Source organism: Hypanus sabinus, chromosome 7 (assembly GCF_030144855.1).
Source record: "Hypanus sabinus isolate sHypSab1 chromosome 7, sHypSab1.hap1, whole genome shotgun sequence".
NCBI classification, from domain to species: Eukaryota; Metazoa; Chordata; class Chondrichthyes; order Myliobatiformes; family Dasyatidae; genus Hypanus; species Hypanus sabinus.
In genome coordinates, this window is record NC_082712.1 from 22,773,344 (window position 1) to 22,791,657 (window position 18,314).

At 41.5% G+C, this 18,314-nt stretch overlaps 1 protein-coding gene across 3 annotated transcripts in view; it reads left to right on the forward strand.

The window, feature by feature from the left end:
- wdr17 (WD repeat domain 17) overlaps nucleotides 1-18,314 on the forward strand; it is a 162,445-nt gene that overhangs the window by 55,741 nt on the left and 88,390 nt on the right. For all 3 annotated transcript variants that reach the window (XM_059974293.1, XM_059974295.1, XM_059974292.1), the window contains 4 exons: nucleotides 6,044-6,135; nucleotides 8,804-8,886; nucleotides 13,197-13,283; nucleotides 18,090-18,254. In XM_059974293.1, the coding sequence (XP_059830276.1) occupies nucleotides 6,044-6,135; nucleotides 8,804-8,886; nucleotides 13,197-13,283; nucleotides 18,090-18,254 (427 nt within the window). The remainder of the gene's footprint in view (nucleotides 1-6,043; nucleotides 6,136-8,803; nucleotides 8,887-13,196; nucleotides 13,284-18,089; nucleotides 18,255-18,314) is intronic.

An 18,314-nucleotide genomic window follows, 5' to 3' on the forward strand; every position in this document is an offset into this window, starting at 1 on the left:
ACAGGATTTTGTTCCTAGATCATAAACACAAGACAATCAGCACATGCTGGAAATCTAGAGCAACACATACAAAGTGCTGTTGAAAGGTCTTGGCCCGGAATATCAGCTCCTGATTCCACTCAACAGATGCTGCCTGACCTGCTGAGTCCCCTCAGTGTTTTATGTTAGAAATAGAACAAGTGTAGTCCACAAATAACTTTGAACATGGTCCATGTCTGTTCTTTTGCCTCAAGTCTGTTTTCCAACTGACCTTCAAGTTTGCTCGTTACCTGAGTGACCAAAACCTTTAAACGTACCCAATGACTGAGATCCAAAGATTGCTGAGGAAATGACTTCCAGACTCTCATGGTAAAGTAATTTCTTGTCATTTCAGAATGAATGATAAAGAATGATAAAGATCAGATTATCTTTAATGCCACTTATGCATTGAAGCATACAGTGAGATGTGCCATTCTGTATCAACACAGTCCAAGGATGTGCTCAGAGCAGCTCTCAAATGTTGCCATGCCTCTGGTACCAGCAGAGCGTGCACACAACTTCCTAACCTGTAGGTCTTTGGGAGGTTAGAAAGAGTAAAGGACCTTCGAGCTTAGGGAAAACTGTTTACAGTGAGCTCAGAGTGAGTAACCAAAGGATTGGCAGAAAAATAAAAGGTGATATTTGGAAAATAAGATTAATCGGTGTGTTACTATGCTACAGAATGTAGATTCTGAATGAGGGGTGAGAGCACTCTTGGTAGTACCGTTCAAAGGCGAATTATGGCAATATTCACAAGATAGCATTTTTTAAAGTTATACGATGAAGCGGGGATGTAGGCATATTACTTTTGAAGTGTTACCTCTGCTCTGCTAGGTTGACTGTCTTCATTCTGTGCTGCATCCTTTAAGTAAACACAAGAAAATGCTGTCTGTGTATCTATCACACATCAAAAGTGTGTTTGTATCAATATTTTTTAAAAATCAATGTGTTACACACAATGAAAGTCAATAAAATGTTTCAGGGGCAGGGAAAACATAATGAAGGGGAAAAGTCAGCAGATCTATTAGTTTGAAACAAGTGATGGAAGGGGGCAGAACTGGTCCACGGGTTCAGGTTTTAAATTGGAGCATGGTAAATTTTGACAGTCTGAGACAGGAGCTTGCAAAGATTGATTGGAGTAAGTTTGTTTATGGGCAAATGGACGACTGGAAAAGTGTGAGGCTTTTAAATGTGAGATAGTGAGAGCTTAAGGTCTGCATGATGTGTCAGAGTGAAGGGTAAGATTTACAATAGGGAATCCAGGATAATGAGGGCTATTGATTGTGGCCCTGGCCCAGGAAAGAAACGAAGCTTGAGTCAAGTACAGGCAGTTGGTGTCAAGTGAATCCCTGTAGGATTATAGGGGATGCAGGACTGTATTTGAGAAGGAAATCAGGAGAGCTGCCTTCAAGTCTGGTGATGGAACTGCTCTCAGACGCCAAGAAAGCAAAAGCTGCCTCTGCACAAAAAAATTCAGAAACACCAGGCCAATAACAATTCCTGGCATATGTGACTGGGCATCGAGGACATTACTGACAACACAAGGCAAAACATCTTCGACTGCACTAGTGATGCTTGCCTCCCTGACTCTCTAAACAACTTTTATGCACACTTTGAGGCATACAACACAATGCTGCCCTTTTCCTCCCAGGAGCGCCCACTGTCTGTAGTAACAGAAGAATTCTGCAGAGTCAACCCCATACGGCAGCCAGGCCAGACGACATCCCCAGGCCAAGTACTCAGGGAGTGTGCGCACCAGCTCGCTGACATCTTCATGGACATCTTCAGCACTTCACTCATCTAGGCTGCTGTCCCCACGTGCTTCAAATCAGCCACCATCATCCCTGTGCTAAAGAACTCAGCACCTTCAGAACTAGGTGACTACCACCCAGTCATCATGAAGTGCTCTGAACTGCTGTTAATGGCACATATCAACAACTCCACTCCTGCCACAATGGACACCCAATATGCTTACCGACAGAACCATTCTACGACAGATGCCATAACATCTGTCATGCAACTGACCCTGATACCCCTGGAAAACAAGTTCACTTGTGTTAGACTGCTGTTTTTGGATTTCAGTTCAGCATTCAACACTATTGTCCCACAGAACTTGGTGAACAAACTCCTATTCTTCAGTCTAAAGCACCACTGTGCAACTGGGTGTTGAACTTCCTAATGAACAGACGTCAGATCGTCAGGATGCACAACCTGCGCCTCCTTCCCTATCATCCTCAACATGGGTGCTCCCCCAGGGCCGTGTGCTGAGCCCATTGCTGACACGTTACTGCACGGCCAGACACCCAAACAGTCACATTGTCAAGTTCCCGAATGAGCACTGGGGCTCATTACCAACAACAATTAAGATGCCCTTCAGAGAGGAAGAGGAAGAGTGAGGCCTGTTGCCAGGCAAATAAATGCTTCGTTAATGTCAACAAGACAAAGGAGAAGGTTATCAACTTCAGGAGAACAGTACCACTCACACCCCGCTTACACTGGTGGCACAGCAAGCTCCCGTGAGTCACGTCACACGCAAGCTCCCATAGTCCCAGAGCACATCCTACAAAGTGAAGAAAGCTCACCACCACCTCTACTTTCTGAGGAGGCTGAAGAGTGCTGGACTCCTGTCATCCTACACCTGCGTGGCAGTGAGCATCTTAACAAGCTGCATTCCTGTCGGTATGGAAACTGCACTGCAGTGGATATGACAGCTCTACACGGGTAGTCAAAACTGCTGAAAGCAGCACCGGCACCAGCCTACCTGCCATCAAGGACATACATCTCTATACATATATATCTATCTATGAATAAATAAAATAGAAAGGTGTCAGAAAAAGGACAGCAACATGATGAAGGATCCGATCCACCCTGCTCTTGGACTGTTTGTCCCACTGTCATCAGGGTGGAGGCTATGTAGTATCCATGCCAGGACCACCAGACTCTAAACAGTTACAAAGAACGGAAAAAGAACAATACAGCACAGTACAGGCCATTCGGCTCACAATGTTGTGCCGACCCTTAAACCCTGCCTCCCATATAACCCTCCATCTTAAATTCCTCCATATACCTGTTTAGTAGTCTCTTAAGTTTCTCAAATGTATCTGCCTCCACCACTGGCACAGGCAGTGCATTCCATGCACGAACCACTCTCTGTGTAAAAAACCTTCCTCTAATATCCCCCTTGAACTTTACTCCCCTTACCTTAAAGCCATGTCCTCTTGTAGTGGTGCCCTGAGAAAGAAGCGCTGGCTGTCCACTCTGTCTATTCCTCTTAATATCTTGTATACCTCTATCATGTCTCCTCTCATCCTCCTTTTCTCCAGAGAATAAAGCCCTAGCTCCCTTAATCTCTGATTATAATGTATACTCTCTAAACCAGGCAGCATCCTGATAAATCTCCTCTGTACCCTTTCCAATGCTTCCACATTCTTCCTATAGTGAGGCGATCAGAACTGGACACAGTACTTCAAGTGTGGCCTAACCGGAGTTTTATAGAGCTGCATCATTACCTCACAACTCTTAAACTCTATCCCTCGACTTATGAAAGCTAACACTCCATAAGCTTTCTTAACTACCCTATCTACCTGTGAGGCAACTTTCAGGGATATGAAGACATTTACCCCAAGATTCCTCTGCTCTTCCACACTCTCAAGTATCCTGCCATTTACTGGGTACTCTGCCTTGGAGTTTGTCCTTCCAAAGTGTTCCACCTCACACTTCTCCGAGTTGAACACCATCAGCCACTGCTCAGCCCACTTCTGCATCCTATCAATGTCTCTCTGCAATCTTCAACAATCCTCAACACTATCCACAGCACCACCAACTTTTGTGTCATCTGCAAACTTGCCAACCCACCTTTCTACCCCTACATCCAGGTCGTTAATAAAAATCATGAAAAGTAGAGGTCCCAGAACCAATCCTTGTAGGACTACTTTCCCCAAGCAGTGAGGCTGATCAACACCTCCACCACTACTTTATTATTTCCTATTAGTCACCTTATGTACACCCTAGTGTCACCTTTTGGACATACAGTCAATCTATGTGTATAAGCTATCTTACATATTTATCTTTATTGTGTTTTATTATTATTTTGTTCTTGTTCTTTTGTGCTTTTTTTGGTGCTGCAACGGATCTGGAGTATTCATTCTATTTTATGTTTGTGTACCGGAGATACATTAAACAATCTTGAGTTTTGAAAAAGGGAGTTGTAGAATAATGTTGGCAGGGAAAGATCCTAATGGTTCTTGTAAATATATTAAGGAAAAGGAGAGCAACTAGAGAGAGGATAGGAGCAGCAAGGAACAGTTGAATTAAAAACAAAAGCCCAGGACATACATAGACTGTCAAGTTTTTTTTTTAAAGCAGCACAGCTCATGCTCTGCAGAACAGAAGACATGATTGAGTTTAAAAAAAAAATTCAAAGTGGAAGAATTCACAGATTCGCAAAAAAGTGAGTACCAGATGATAATAATCATAAAAAAGAGCAAAAATGGCTGGCTACATTGGAAAATAGACATGTTTGATTTCACAAAAGGTAACTGGATTTTATATACTGAGCTAATTCAACAACATTTTGAAGCAAATGAAATAGCCAATGAGAAACAAAAAACAATTTTACTGAGTGCATTGAGTTTAAAGGCATAAGGTTTGGTTCAAAGCTTGACTGCTTGAACCAAACTAGCAGAAGTGAGCTTTGATGAAATTGTCAAAATGACGCAGGAAAATTTGGAGCCAAAGCCATTGTTGATTGCAGAATGGTTCAGGTTTCATAAGTGGAATTAAAAAGAAGTGGAGACCATTTCAGTTTATGTGGCTGAATTGAAGAGATTTTCTGTACATTGTCACTTCAGTAATGGGCTTAATGATACACTGAGAGATTATTTAGTATGAGGACTCTTAAAAGAAAGCATTCAAAAATGGCTTCCAACTGAAGCACAACTTACATTCAAAAAAGCAGTTGAAACCATAGTTTCAATGGAAAATCCAGACAGAGATGCAATTGAGTTGCAGTCAGGAATGAAAGTGAGTGTGAATAAAAGTGCAAGATCTAAATAGAATCCAGCCTGGCCAAATAACTTGTGTTATTCTTGGGGCAGGGGCTCACATACGCAAATAAATGTAGGTTTGAATGTAAAACTTGCAGAAAATATCAGAAAGTAGGACACATACAAAGAGCATGTCGGGCAGATAAAAATAAATGAACTGCTCAAAGAGAGAAAGATAAAAAGTCAAGTTGTTGTTTCAAAAAGAGCACTAATCTGCATGGTGTCTATAAAAAATCTGATGATGAGATAATGATAATCACATAGTATCATGACTGAATACATCAGCACGCTACCACGTGATATGTGCATGCCTCACTTAAAGTAAACACCAAGTTAGACACACATTGTCAGACTCCTGTGTCTTCCTTTAATGTATTATGGTTACAAAACATAATAAAAAAATACTTTGGAACTAGGAAAAATAAATGCTGAGGTCTCGGGGATAGTCCATGTCACACTGAAGGAGGTGTTGCATGTCATAAGAGACATGAAGGTAGATAACTGTCCATGGTCTGACCAGGTATATCCAAGAATGTTGTGGGAGGCTAGAAAAAAATTGACCTAGATGAGATATGTGTGTTACTGTTAGCCACGATGAGCTGCCGGTAGAATTGGAGCACAGTGAATTCTGTGGCTTTATTTGAGATGAGTGGCTGGGAACAGCCTGGGAACTTTAGTTCATCTTTGGTAGGTAAGTTACTGGACAGTGTTCTGAGGAGAAAGATAAACTTATATCTGAAATGATGGGCTGGTTAGGGAGGAGTCACCATGGCCTTGTATGCGGAAGGTTATGTCTTATGAACGATTGAGATTTTTTGATGATTTGATTAAGAATGAAATGACAACATGTCAACATGATGAGTTGCTCTGGATGGTTGGATGGCATAGAGTTCAAGAACAGCTGAATAATTGGATACGCTCTTTTAAAGGTGAGCGGTATTTGTTTCACAGCAACACGTAATTGTCCTTTTAACCTTAAGGTGACCTAAATCGCATCGCAGGTGCAACTTCACGGAACGGAGCTTTCATATGGGATGTGATTAAAGGGAAAACAATTACTAGATTTAATGAGGTAAGTTTCTAGGTTTTATCTTCTCCCTTTGTGAATGCTTATTGATATCTTAGCATTGACTGTGGTTATTGAAGCCTCATTACGTCCCTCTGAAAACAAAACACTAGAAATAGGAGCAGGTTTGATCTCAGGACTGATCCACCTGACTTATATTGTACTGTAGTGTGACTGGATACTCCCGAAAGGAATAAGATAAAAGCAAGAGATTCTCAAAATACTCAGTAAGTCAGGCAGCACTGAGAACAAGTTTCAAGTCTGTGATCTTTCATCAAATTTGGAAGCTATGTGAAGGATCAAGTGAAGCCTGGTTCATTCATATGGATGTGACTTCAACAGAAGGTAAAGATTGATTTACATTCCAAAATGCTTCCCAACATAATTAAGTGTGTTTGAAGTGTTGTAATGGAAGGAAATACAGCAGTAAATTGCGCATAGGAAGATCCCAATCTGATCTAAGATGGTGCTGGAAAGCTGTGGCCCTTTATATGCAGCTCTGATAGGAATCAGTAAATATTCACATTTAGGACTACTACAGCTGATTTACATCCATGGGTATTTCAGTAAGCAGCACCGTTTTAAGCTCTTTTACTCTAATTATTTTTATATGCTTTTCATGATTTCAACTCCTAGTAATTTTATGTATTGCACTGTACTGCTGCCACAGAATAAACAAAGTTCATTACATATGTGAGTGATGATAAACCTGATTCTGATATGGGTCTCTATTGTGGACTGAGAGTGGGAAGTGGGCAGGGAGAGGGGAATCGTAGCTGAGAAAAGAGGAAGGGAGATAGGAGGGAGTGGGAAGCACCAGAGAGACATTCTGTAATGATCAATAAACCAATTGTTGGAATCAAATGTCCTTGCCTGGTGTCTCAGGGATGGGTGTGTCTGCACCCTCACCACCTCCAGCTGAGGCACTCTTTCTCTGCCACCTGTCCCACACCCCTCCCATGGCACTCCACCCTCACCATTCCCAACATCCTTGGCTTCTGCCAGATTTATAACCTCGCTCTCTGCTCTACGTTGAAAAATATAGTACTGTGCAAAAGTCTTAAGTCCTTTAGCTCTATATATATATATATATATATATATATATATATATATATATATATATACGCCCAAGACTTTAGTGCAGTAGTGCAGTTCATTTAGTTATATGTTTAATTACTGGTTAATTCAATGCAGCGTTTTAAAAAAAAGCAGTGAACATATTTGTTCTTTATACTTAGTGTGTGTTTTCGTATGCTGTAATGGATTCCGAATAACAATAATTTTTTTCTCTTTTGCACGTTTGTACTGATGTATGATAATAAACAATGTTGAATGTTGAAACTTGAATTAATTCAGCACAGCAATATGAACCAAAGGGCCTGTTCCTGTACTGTACTGTTCTGTATTTGAAAACAGAGACAACATTGGTGTATAATAGACAGATAAACAGTAATTAGAAATTATTTACATTTGCGGAAGCCCTGTTGCTCTAGTGCTGCATTCTGATTTCTTTTATACATCAGCACAGCCGTTAAGCCAATTGGGCTATTTTGCATAGGCCCAGGCTTTTGATCAGAGACCTGAGTCCAAATTGGATATGGCAGCTGAGGAATTTAAATTTTTGTTATTGCACAAAATCTAGAATAAAAAGCAACTTTCAGTGATGATGAACCATGAAATTACCATAGACTACTGTTAAAAATCAATTTGTTTCACTAATACACTTCAGGGATGGAACTCCATCCATTTTTCCCAGTCTGGAATCCCAGCTTTCATATATCAATGTACTCAGTACAGGAACTGGGATGTAATCTTGAAGCTGTATGATGCACTGGTGAGGCCTAGAATTAATTGTGGTTCTCATCACCTTCTTACAGGAAAGATATCAACAATACTGAAAGAGTAGAGAACATTTAGAGGGATTTTACCAGAACTTGAGTACCTGAGTTGGAGGGAATAGCTTAGGACTTTGTTCCCTAGAGCATGGGAGAATGAGGGGAGATTTGAAAGAGATATACAAAATTATAGATAGGGTAAGTGCAAACAGTCTGAGGTTGGGTGAGGCAACAACTAGAGGTCATGGGTTAAGGGTGAAAGGTGAAAAGTGTAAGGGGAACATGGAGGGGAACTTCTTCACACAGAGAATGGTGAGAGTGTGGAATGAGCTGCTGGCAGAAGTAGTGGATGCAGGTTCAATTTCAGCTTTTGAGAGAAATTGGATGGGAGGTCTATAGTCTGGGTGCAGTTGGATAGGACAAAGCATAATATTATGGTATGGGCTAGATGGACTGTATGGCCTTCTTCCATGATATAGTGTTCGGTGACTATTGTGTACACTTCTCTGATACTAACTGAAACTATTGACTCTAAGAATTACATTTATTTCGCATCCCAAAGGTTTCACTGCCCTCTAAAGTGACCTAGAGGGAATTTAGGAATAGTCAATATCCGGAAGCCTTGCCACTGACACCTGGCTTTATGAATGTTCGAAAGAGGGAGATAACTCCATGAGGTCATGAGAATAATATTGCTTTCAAAAACACTGTTCCAAACACTGGACAACTCAATGTTATTTCTATATTGGGAGTGTTCTCAGTTTTTGTTTCAATGTCTGAATGAACATCCTGCCAATATAGTGGCTCTACCAATAAGTATCTTCTTTTATTCCTTAAAGCATGGAAAGAATGGCATTTTCTGCATTGCTTGGAGCCACAAAGATTCCAAAAGGATTGCAACGTGTAGTGGGGACGGCTTCTGGTAAGTCATGTTTCTATCATTATTCACTTTTATTTAATGCAGAAACATATGGAGGTGTAAACAGAATGCAGATACACCCAGTGGCCATTTTGTTAGATGCAGGACAGAGCCCAGTCTGGTTTTCTGCTGCTTTAGCCCATCCACTTCACGGTTTGACATGGTGTGCATTCAGAGATGCTCTTCTTCACTCCACTGTTGTAACGCGTGGTTATTTGAGTGAGTATCGCCTTCCTGTCAGCCTGAACCAGTCTGGCCATTCTCCTTTGACCTTTCTCATTAAAAAGGAACTTTTGCCCAAATGCCACTCACTGGATGTTTTTGTTTTTAGCACCATTCTCTGCAAACTGTAGAGACTGTTGTGCGAGAAAATCTCAGGAGATCAGTTTCTGAGATACTCAAACTACCCCATCTGGCACCAACAATCATTCCACAGTCAAAGTCACTTAGATCATATTTCTTCCCCATTCTGATGTTTGGTCTGAACAGTAACTGAACCTCTTGACAAGTCTGCATGCATTTAGTTGCTGCCACATGATTGGCTGATTAGATATTTGCAGTAAAATGGCCACTGAGTACATGTTAGAAGTTAGGTTTGATGAGCTTTGTAGCACAGAATCATTTAGCCCAACTCATCCATGCTGCACTCAGGCATTCTACTGACTTTCCTAATCTAAGTCTACCACCATGACCCCCTATGGCCTTCTCCCTTGATGCTCTCCTTAAATGCCATTACAGTCACTTACCTCAACTACTTTCTATGGCTCCATACTTTCTAAGGCTCCATATTCTTATCAACCTTTGGATAAGAAATTTCTTTTGAATAATTTCCCAGATGACTTAGTAACTTTCTTATATCAATGGCCTTCAGTTAAACTCTTCCCACAAGTGTTAACAGCCTCTCTGTATCAAGTCTATCTAAACCCTTAACCTTGTTTTCTCCAGAGAAAGAGTCCCATTAACTCACCCTAATAAACTTCTATCCTGCCTTGTATTCAGACATTTTCATCATTAATAATTAGAATTCATTAATGTGTGTACTGCAATTACTCAACTAAACGCCAAAGGTACTTTTCAATTATTTTGCTAATATCACAACCAAGTATGAATTAATTGCGTCATGCATACTTACTTTTTATGTTATGACATGGAGTTTTTATATTTTGACATATTCCATATATAGATTTTACTTATAGTGTCATTGTCTGACTACACAGCTATAATTTTATTGAAACTAAAATTCATATTGATGAAATTCAAATTGGTTCAAATCAATAAAATTAATGAATAATTGCTAGAAAATAAACATTGATTTCACAAATAAAAATAATTTTAAAATAAAAATTTAATCTCTGCCTTCTTTTTAAATATATCAGAGCACCTTAATTTAGCTCTTTGGTTAATGAGAAAATTTGCTCTTCCAGAACCTTACTGTCTTTTAAAGTTGATATCCTGATATCTTCCCATTTCTTTCTTCCTCTCCACCTCCATGTCAAGAAATGGAGGGAATGTTTTTCGAAAAGCATCCCAGCCCACATTCCCACTGACAAAGAATGGATGAAAAAGGTTTAATAATGGAGACATTAACTACCTGAATGACTTCAGGTGTGAGTGGTTCAGTTTTCCAGAGATCAAAAAGGAAAGGATGCTCTCCTATAAAAAGAAGACATTATTTTTGCAGTTCGAGAAAGGTACTCTGGAAAGTGGTCACCCAACCTATAGCTGATTTTCCAAATGTAGGCGTGACCACAATGTGAGAACTAAATTAGAAAAGATTCAAGTTGTTGCTGGTTCTCCTGGAATTGGTGTTTGGATTCCTAGAAAGGAAGGTTGAAGGTAAAAAGACAGGAATTTCAATTCCTATGATTCTATGGGAATGTGCCTTCAATAGGAGAAAGATCGAATCTGCAGATCATACCTGGACCTCTGTTATTTTATTTAGTCGCCCAACCTGCATGCCACTGATTTGGCCTCAGCAGATTGCAGATCTCATTCCTTATCCAAGGCTTTTGGTTGGGAAAGACTCCAAATTGACCTTTTTGAGGATGTAACTATACACCTTGATGAAGGCAGAGCAGTAGGTGTAGTGTATATGGATTTCAGTAAGGCATTTGACAAGGTACTCCATGCAAAGCTTATTGAGAAAGTAAGGAAGCATGGGATCCAAGGAGAAATTGCTTTGTGGATCCAGAACTGGCTTGCTCACAGAAGGCAAAGAGTGGTTGGCAAACGGGTCATATTCTTCATGGAGATCAGTCACTAGTGGTGTACCTCAGGGATTTGTTCTAGGCCCCCTACTCTTCACGATTTTTATAAATGACCTGGATGAGGAAGTGGAGGGATGGGTTAGTAAATTTGCTGATGACACAAAGGTTGGAGGTGTTGTGGATAGTGTGGAAGACTGTCAGAAGTTACAGTGGGATATTGATAGGATGCAAAAATAGGCAGATGGAGTTCCACCTAGATAAGTGTGAGGTGGTTCATTTTGATAGGTCAAATATGATGACAGAATATAGTATTAACGATAAGACTCTTGACAGTGTGGAGGATCAGAGGGATCTTGGGATCCAAGTCCATCGGACTCTCAAGGCAGCTGTGCAGATTGACTCTGTGGTTAAGAAAACATAGAGTGCATTGGCCTTCATCAATCGTGGGATTGAGTGTAGGAGCCACGAGATAATGTTGCAGCTTTATTGGGCCCTGGTCAGACCCCACTTGAAGTACTGTGCTCAGTTCTGGTCACCTCACTATAGGAGGGATGTGGAAACCACAGAAAGGGTGCAGGGGAGATTTACAAGGATGTTGCCTGGATTAAGGGGCATGCCTTATGAGAATAGATTGAGTGAACTTGGCCTTTATTCCTTGGAGTGATGGAGGATGAGAGGTGACCTGATAGAGGTGTAAATGATGATGAGAGGCATTGATCGTGTGGATAGTCAGCGGTTTTTTCTCAGGGCTGAAATGGCTAGCACGAGAGGGCACAGTTTTAAGGTGCTTGGAAGTAGGTACAGAGGAGATGTCAGGGGTAAGTATGTGGAACGGGCTGCCAGCGATGGTGGTGGAGGCATATATGATAGAGACTCCTGGACAGGTAAATGGAGCTCAGAAAAATAGAGGGCCACGTGTAACCCTAGGTAGTCTCTTAGGTTAGGACACGTTCGGCACACCTTTATGGGCCAAAGGGCCTGTATTGTGCTGTAGGTTTTCTATGTTTCTATGTTTCAAATTATATTGTAGGGTAACACTCATCTAAGACTGTTATTATAAAGTTTGTGACAGCCAAGGTGTATTGGTTCAGATCCTCTGATGACTCCTTAAACACAGCCGAGTCTACAGTCTCAAAGCAGTCCGATAACCTCTTGTCTGCCTTCGGCGACCACCTCTTTGTTGTCCTTACTGCTGAAGCCTTGTTCTTTAGCCTCGAACTGTATGCAAGTAGGAGGACGACAGCCAAGTGATCAGATTTCCAGAAATGCAGTCATAAGCAAGGAACAGTAGTCATTCTTAATCATAGTGTAACAGTGCTTGAGTGTGTTGGAACCCTTCATACTGCAGGTGATATGTTGATAATTGAGCAGACAAGAGTCAAGTCCCCAAAAATGATTAGAAAGGCGTCTTTCCTATTTGCTGATTGCAGCATTCAATACATCGAGTGCCTGCTTAGCCTTGATCTTTGGCAGTATGAAAACTGCAGTGAGGATCATAGAGTGGAAATAGGACAGTTAGCACTTAATCATGTTACAGGCTGTAGCTGTTTAGTCCCCTCTATAGATGTTGCTTAACTTGCTGAATTTCTACAGCATTTTGTGTGGGTTGTAAAAGTGTTGCGTTAACTTCTCTTTGAATCCATGGTTGAGGAAAAAGGGAAGAGCATTTGTAGCACTGATGTGGAAAGTATCATCATTAGAAGGTATGATGATAAAGGGACAAGGAGTGGAGACCTTACAAGAAGCATGGTGGGAATACGTTTAATCATGAAGGCACTCTGATGACTCAGGTAGTTTCTGGATTCACCTCCTGCCTTCTTTCCTTAAATAATCGATTTTTCAACCTAAGAATCTGCAGAATTTTGTAAAGTTAGAAATAATTCGTTCACAGTTGTTTTACATATTTGCCTGACATGAAAAGAAGAGGAGTTAAAGCAACAGTGATGGGGAGAGACAGCGAGTATTGTCCTTCGTTGACTGCTGTGGTCTCTGTAATTCTACTGTCCACTGATGGGGAGAGGCAGGGAGCATCATCGTTTGTTGACTGCTGTGGTCTCTGACTGTGATACTGCTGTTCAGTTACTATTGATATGCTATTTATTGCAGCATTATTCGAACAATTGATGGAAAGGTTCTACACAAGTATAAGCATCCAGCTGCTGTTTTTGGCTGTGATTGGAGCCAGAATAATAAGTAAGTCAGTCCTTCCAATGGGCTTCTCATTTACTTATAGGTCTGAATTGTCAACCATCTATCCCTGTAAAACACGAGTCACTTCTTTGGTAGATATACAGAACTAAAATTCAGAACTCCATCAATTCACACTAAATGTACATGAACCATAGAAGTGATATGTTGTTTCTAAGTTCGATTGACTCAACGGAGCTTATTGAAACTAAACTTCAGAGGAATTGTGCAGGCTATAACTGTCACTATAGATGTGTGTTTACCACAGAGAACTAAGAACAAATTTCTAAAGCAGGGTCACAGTGGGTTTAATGAATTAACGTGCTACCATCATTGGTGTGTAGGTAGGGCAATATAACCACTGAAACTAATGTGACCAGTCCACTGAAAGAAATACTTGTGTAAAAGATGAATGGACTATATACTATTAGTTAGTTCCAGTTCTGGTGCTCTGTGTTCAATCTAAGTCATATATATATATATAATATATTAAGTAAATCACTCCTACTGGGACATGGGCTGTCAACAGTAGCTCACAAGAGCCTCTGTCCTGGGCCTGACTTTCAAGTTGTCTTCAGGTGTGGCCCATCTTCTTGGTGTGTTCTTTCTCCCTCTCCCAAAGGTGAGGTCTTTGGAGCCCCTGTGGGCAATTCTGTAGCATTGGATTTTATACAGGGATGGGATTGCTAGCCCCATGTCCAACCCTCCTTCTTTTGCAGACTGGCTTGGGACTGTCCATGTCAGAGTGAAACAGAATCTTGATTAGAAAGAATATCCCCTTCACCTCATGAACCAACAATAGATCTTTATGGCCTAACGCAGCCATAAAAGGCAAGCACTGTGGTGTCTCTAATTGGCTGAAAATAAATAATCGTATTCAAATACCAAGAGCCAAGTGACTAAAATGGGAAATACTGTCCAGTAGCATTGAGATTGGGAAGTAGGTACATAATTCAAAAAGATTTGATAGAACTCCATCAGTATTTTATAAGTAGTTCATGTTCAGAATTTGTGAATATAACTTGTTCCATTCTCTCATAGCAAAGTGTTTTACCACAATGAAAGCAGTTATAATGCCCACAAAAAGCTGTAGTTTCAAAAGAGCATGAGAGATGGCAGATGTTGTAATCTGGTGGAAAAGAAAAATTGCTTGAAAAATCCTGCTCAGTGAGAGTGCAGCATCTTCCCCTGAAATGTCGACTATCCCTTTCCCTGCAGAGATGCTCCTGTTGAGTTCCTCCAGCAGTCTGACTTCTGCCATTGTTTCAAAGTCTGTCCTCGCTTTGACGAAATATTCAACACAATGTTTCCTTGGTGTCCTCTACCCTAGAGGACTGTGAATGTTTCATGAGTGAATATTTGCAATGTTATTGTCCATTGTTTCATAGGGAGAGTTATAGAGATGTACAGTGCAGAATTGGGCCCTTCAGCCTATCTTATCCATTCCACCCAGTCATCTACAGTATCTGCTATTCCCGGTGTGGCTTTGTGTATATTGGTGATACCCAACGTGAGACCCAATTGTGAGACTGCTTCCCTGAGCATTTATGCTCATCTACCAGAAAAAAACGGTATTTCCCAGTGGCTACCCATTTTAATTCCACTTCCCATTCTCATTCCGACATATAAGTTAACGGCCAGCTTTACTGTCGCACTGAGGCCACACTCAAGCTGGAGAAGCAACTCCTTATATTCCATCTGGGTAGCCTCCAACCTGATGGTGTGTACATCGATTTCTCGAAGTTTTGACACTGCCCCCAACCCCTTACTTCACCATTCCCCATTCCTATTCCCTCTCTCACCTTATTTCCTTACCTGCCCATCACTTCCCTCTGATGCTCCTCCCTCTTCCTTTCATGGTCTTCTGTCCTCTCCTATCATATTTCCCCTTCTCCAGCCTGGTATCTCTTTCACCAATCAACTTCCCAGTTCTTTACTTCACCCCTTCCCCCTCGTGTTTCTTCTTGCCCCACCCCACCTTGTTACTCTCACTCCTCGTCTTTTTTTTCCAGTCCTGATGAAGGGTCTCAGCCCGAAATATCGACTGGACTCTTTTTCTACCTGGCCTGCTGCGTTCCTCCAGCATTTTGTGTGTGTTGCTTAGATTTCTAGTATCTGCAGATTTCCTCTTGTTTGAGAATGGGTATATTTAAGACAGAGGTTGATAGATCCTTGACTAGTCAGGGCATGAAAGGATAGGGGTGAACGCAAGAGATTGGGGCTGAGAGGGAAAGTGGATCAGCCATGATGAAATGGTGGAGAAGACTCAATGGGCCAAATGGCCTAAATCTGCTCTGATATTTTATGTATGTAACCCTTAGGTTCAGCCAGCACGTGTTTGTCTAGGGCAGGGGTCAGCAACCTTTACCACTGAAAGAGCCACTTGGACCCGTTTCCCACAGAAAAGAAAACACTGGGAGCCGCAAAACCCGTTTGACATTTAAAATGAAATAACACTGCATACAACGTTTTGTTTTGCCTTTATGCTATGTATAAACAAACTATAATGTGTTGCATTTATGAAATTGATGAACTCCTGCAGAGAAAACGAAATTACATTTCTGCATACAACAAAAACATTTTGAACTCCGAAAAAAAAGACGTTGGGTTGAAGGTTACTTTTAAGTAAAATACTCAACGTCTATTTGAGTCCTTCTTGTATTTATGAAAAACGCCAAACTTGAATTTGCCGCCAGCAGCAAACCAAAAATAACGTCAGCCAGCTGTCAACCTGAAAAATAAAAGGACTATTTCACTGAACAATGAAAACATATGAATATACGTAAAATAATAGGCAATTAAAATATTTATCATACTTGTTCAGGTTGACTCACACCTGACAATGCAGTCGTATTCAGTAGGGATGGATCGATGCTTAGGGGAGTGACCGGGAAGGATAATGTGTTTTTTTCCTCTCTGAACTCACAGAAGCGTTTCCCAAACGATGTTTGCATTGCGATGATTGCAGAATGTAAATACTCCGAATTTATCATGTCGTGACCTTGTTTGAACTCTCTCAAATTGGGGAAGTGAGACAATGTGCCTTTCTGTAAATCTCTGGCAAGCATCGTCAACTTGCGCTCGAATGCCAAAACATCCTCCAACATGTGCAGGGCTGTACGTCCTTACCCCGTTGAAAAGCTGTGTTCAGCGTGTTCAGGTGCGCTGTCATGTCTACCATGAAGTGTAGCTTTTCCAGCCACTCTGGCTGTTCCAGCTCAGGAAAGCTGAGCCCTTTGCTGCCCAGGAAAGTTTTCTCTTCTTCCAGACACGCGACAAAGCGTTTCAGCACCTCCCCTCTGGACAGCCAGCGATAAAAACACGTTGTAGCGGTGTGCTACACGCAGTCAGTAAACTGCAGTCAAAGATAGCTTTATTCGAACTAAACAGCCTTGCTTTTAAGCCTCCCTCAACCCGCCCCCCATGGGCGTGGATGCTGCAAAAGGCACGTACTCACAAACCCCCGTAGGCTATCTCCCTTAGCCTGAGCGCTGGCTAATTGTGAGCCGGTTCGGATGTGTCAGGAAATGGGTCGCCACAACGTCTTATTTAGATTGTACAAGATCACCATAATCTTCAAATTTAGAATTACATTTCAAAAACTAACAAACTAACATAAAATACATTTTAATTAAATACTGACCATGTAGCGGTGTGCTACACGCAGCGCTAAAATTACGACACGGAGTCGGTAACTGCAGTCGAAGGAAAAAACTTTATTCGAAATCTTCAGCCTCACTTTTAAGCCTCCCTCAACCTGCCCCCCATGGCGCAGAGGCTCCAAAGCTCTGTGCTCGCAAACCCCCGTAGGCTATCTAATAGTGAGTCGGTTCGGATGTGCCAGGAAAAGGGTCGCCACAACCAATTATTTCCCAAAGCAACAGGGAGCCGCAGCACAGACGTAAAAGAGCCACATGTGGCTCCGGAGCCGCGGGTTGCCGACCCCCGGTCTAGGGCAAGACAACCCGTGGCCCAGCCAAGCTGAGAAATCTCGTTAGTGTAGATGCTGCTCGATGTGTTGCCCGGTTACAAATCTGATCTGCAAAATATCAGACAGTACACCATTTGCAGTTAAACAATTGAACTTTATAAATCTTAATCTGACTATAGGGTTAGTAAATAGAATAAAAAGAAAAAGGGCCCATTTTAATGAAACAGCCTAATGTGCACGTTGGAGCTCACTGATTCATCCATTCGTTTCCCATCGACCTCCTCCGAGCATCGCTGACTTTCGATGCTCACTCCAAGTCCACTCCGTCCGGTGGTCTACCAACTCTCTCCACTCATGTCTTCTCCTGCTAACAAAAGACCATGAAATCCCTGCACCCAGACAAGAAATAACAACATCCCTCTCATTGGCTAGCATACATTCCAATGCCCCTGGTATCTCAAGTCATAACTCAAACATCACTGCTACGGAGAAACCACTGCCTTAGCAGTGGAACGTTACAGAGAGGCCAATACATCAACAAAAAAACCTTACAGCGCGTTACATGCATATATACAATAAAATATATTTAACTATATAAATAGTGCAATAAGAGAGCAAAAAAACCCAAAATCAATAGTGAGGTAGTGTAACACGGGTCCATTGTCCATTCAGAAATTTGAAGGCAGAGCAGCTGTAACCTTCTAGCGATTCAGTTTAAGTGCTTTCCCAAATTATCTCTGCCTCTTGGGGAAAACAGTGGATGTGGACATCAGACAAGGTAAGAACATGAGGTGGAGACTCAACGACGATAAGGAATCAGACCACAAGCTTAGCACATGGCCAACACCTCTTATAATCCTAACATTTTCCTTTCCTTCCAGAGATATGATTGCCACTGGCTGTGAGGACAAGAATGTTCGGGTTTATTACTTAGCAACCAGTTCCGACCAACCGCTGAAGATTTTCACAGGACACACAGCTAAAGTATTTCATGTCAGGTGGTCTCCGCTGAGGGAGGGCATCCTCTGCAGTGGCTCCGATGACAGGTACCTTCAAAGTAGCCTTGAGAGGTCTCTATTTATAGTCATTTTATCTTTAAGGGGTGT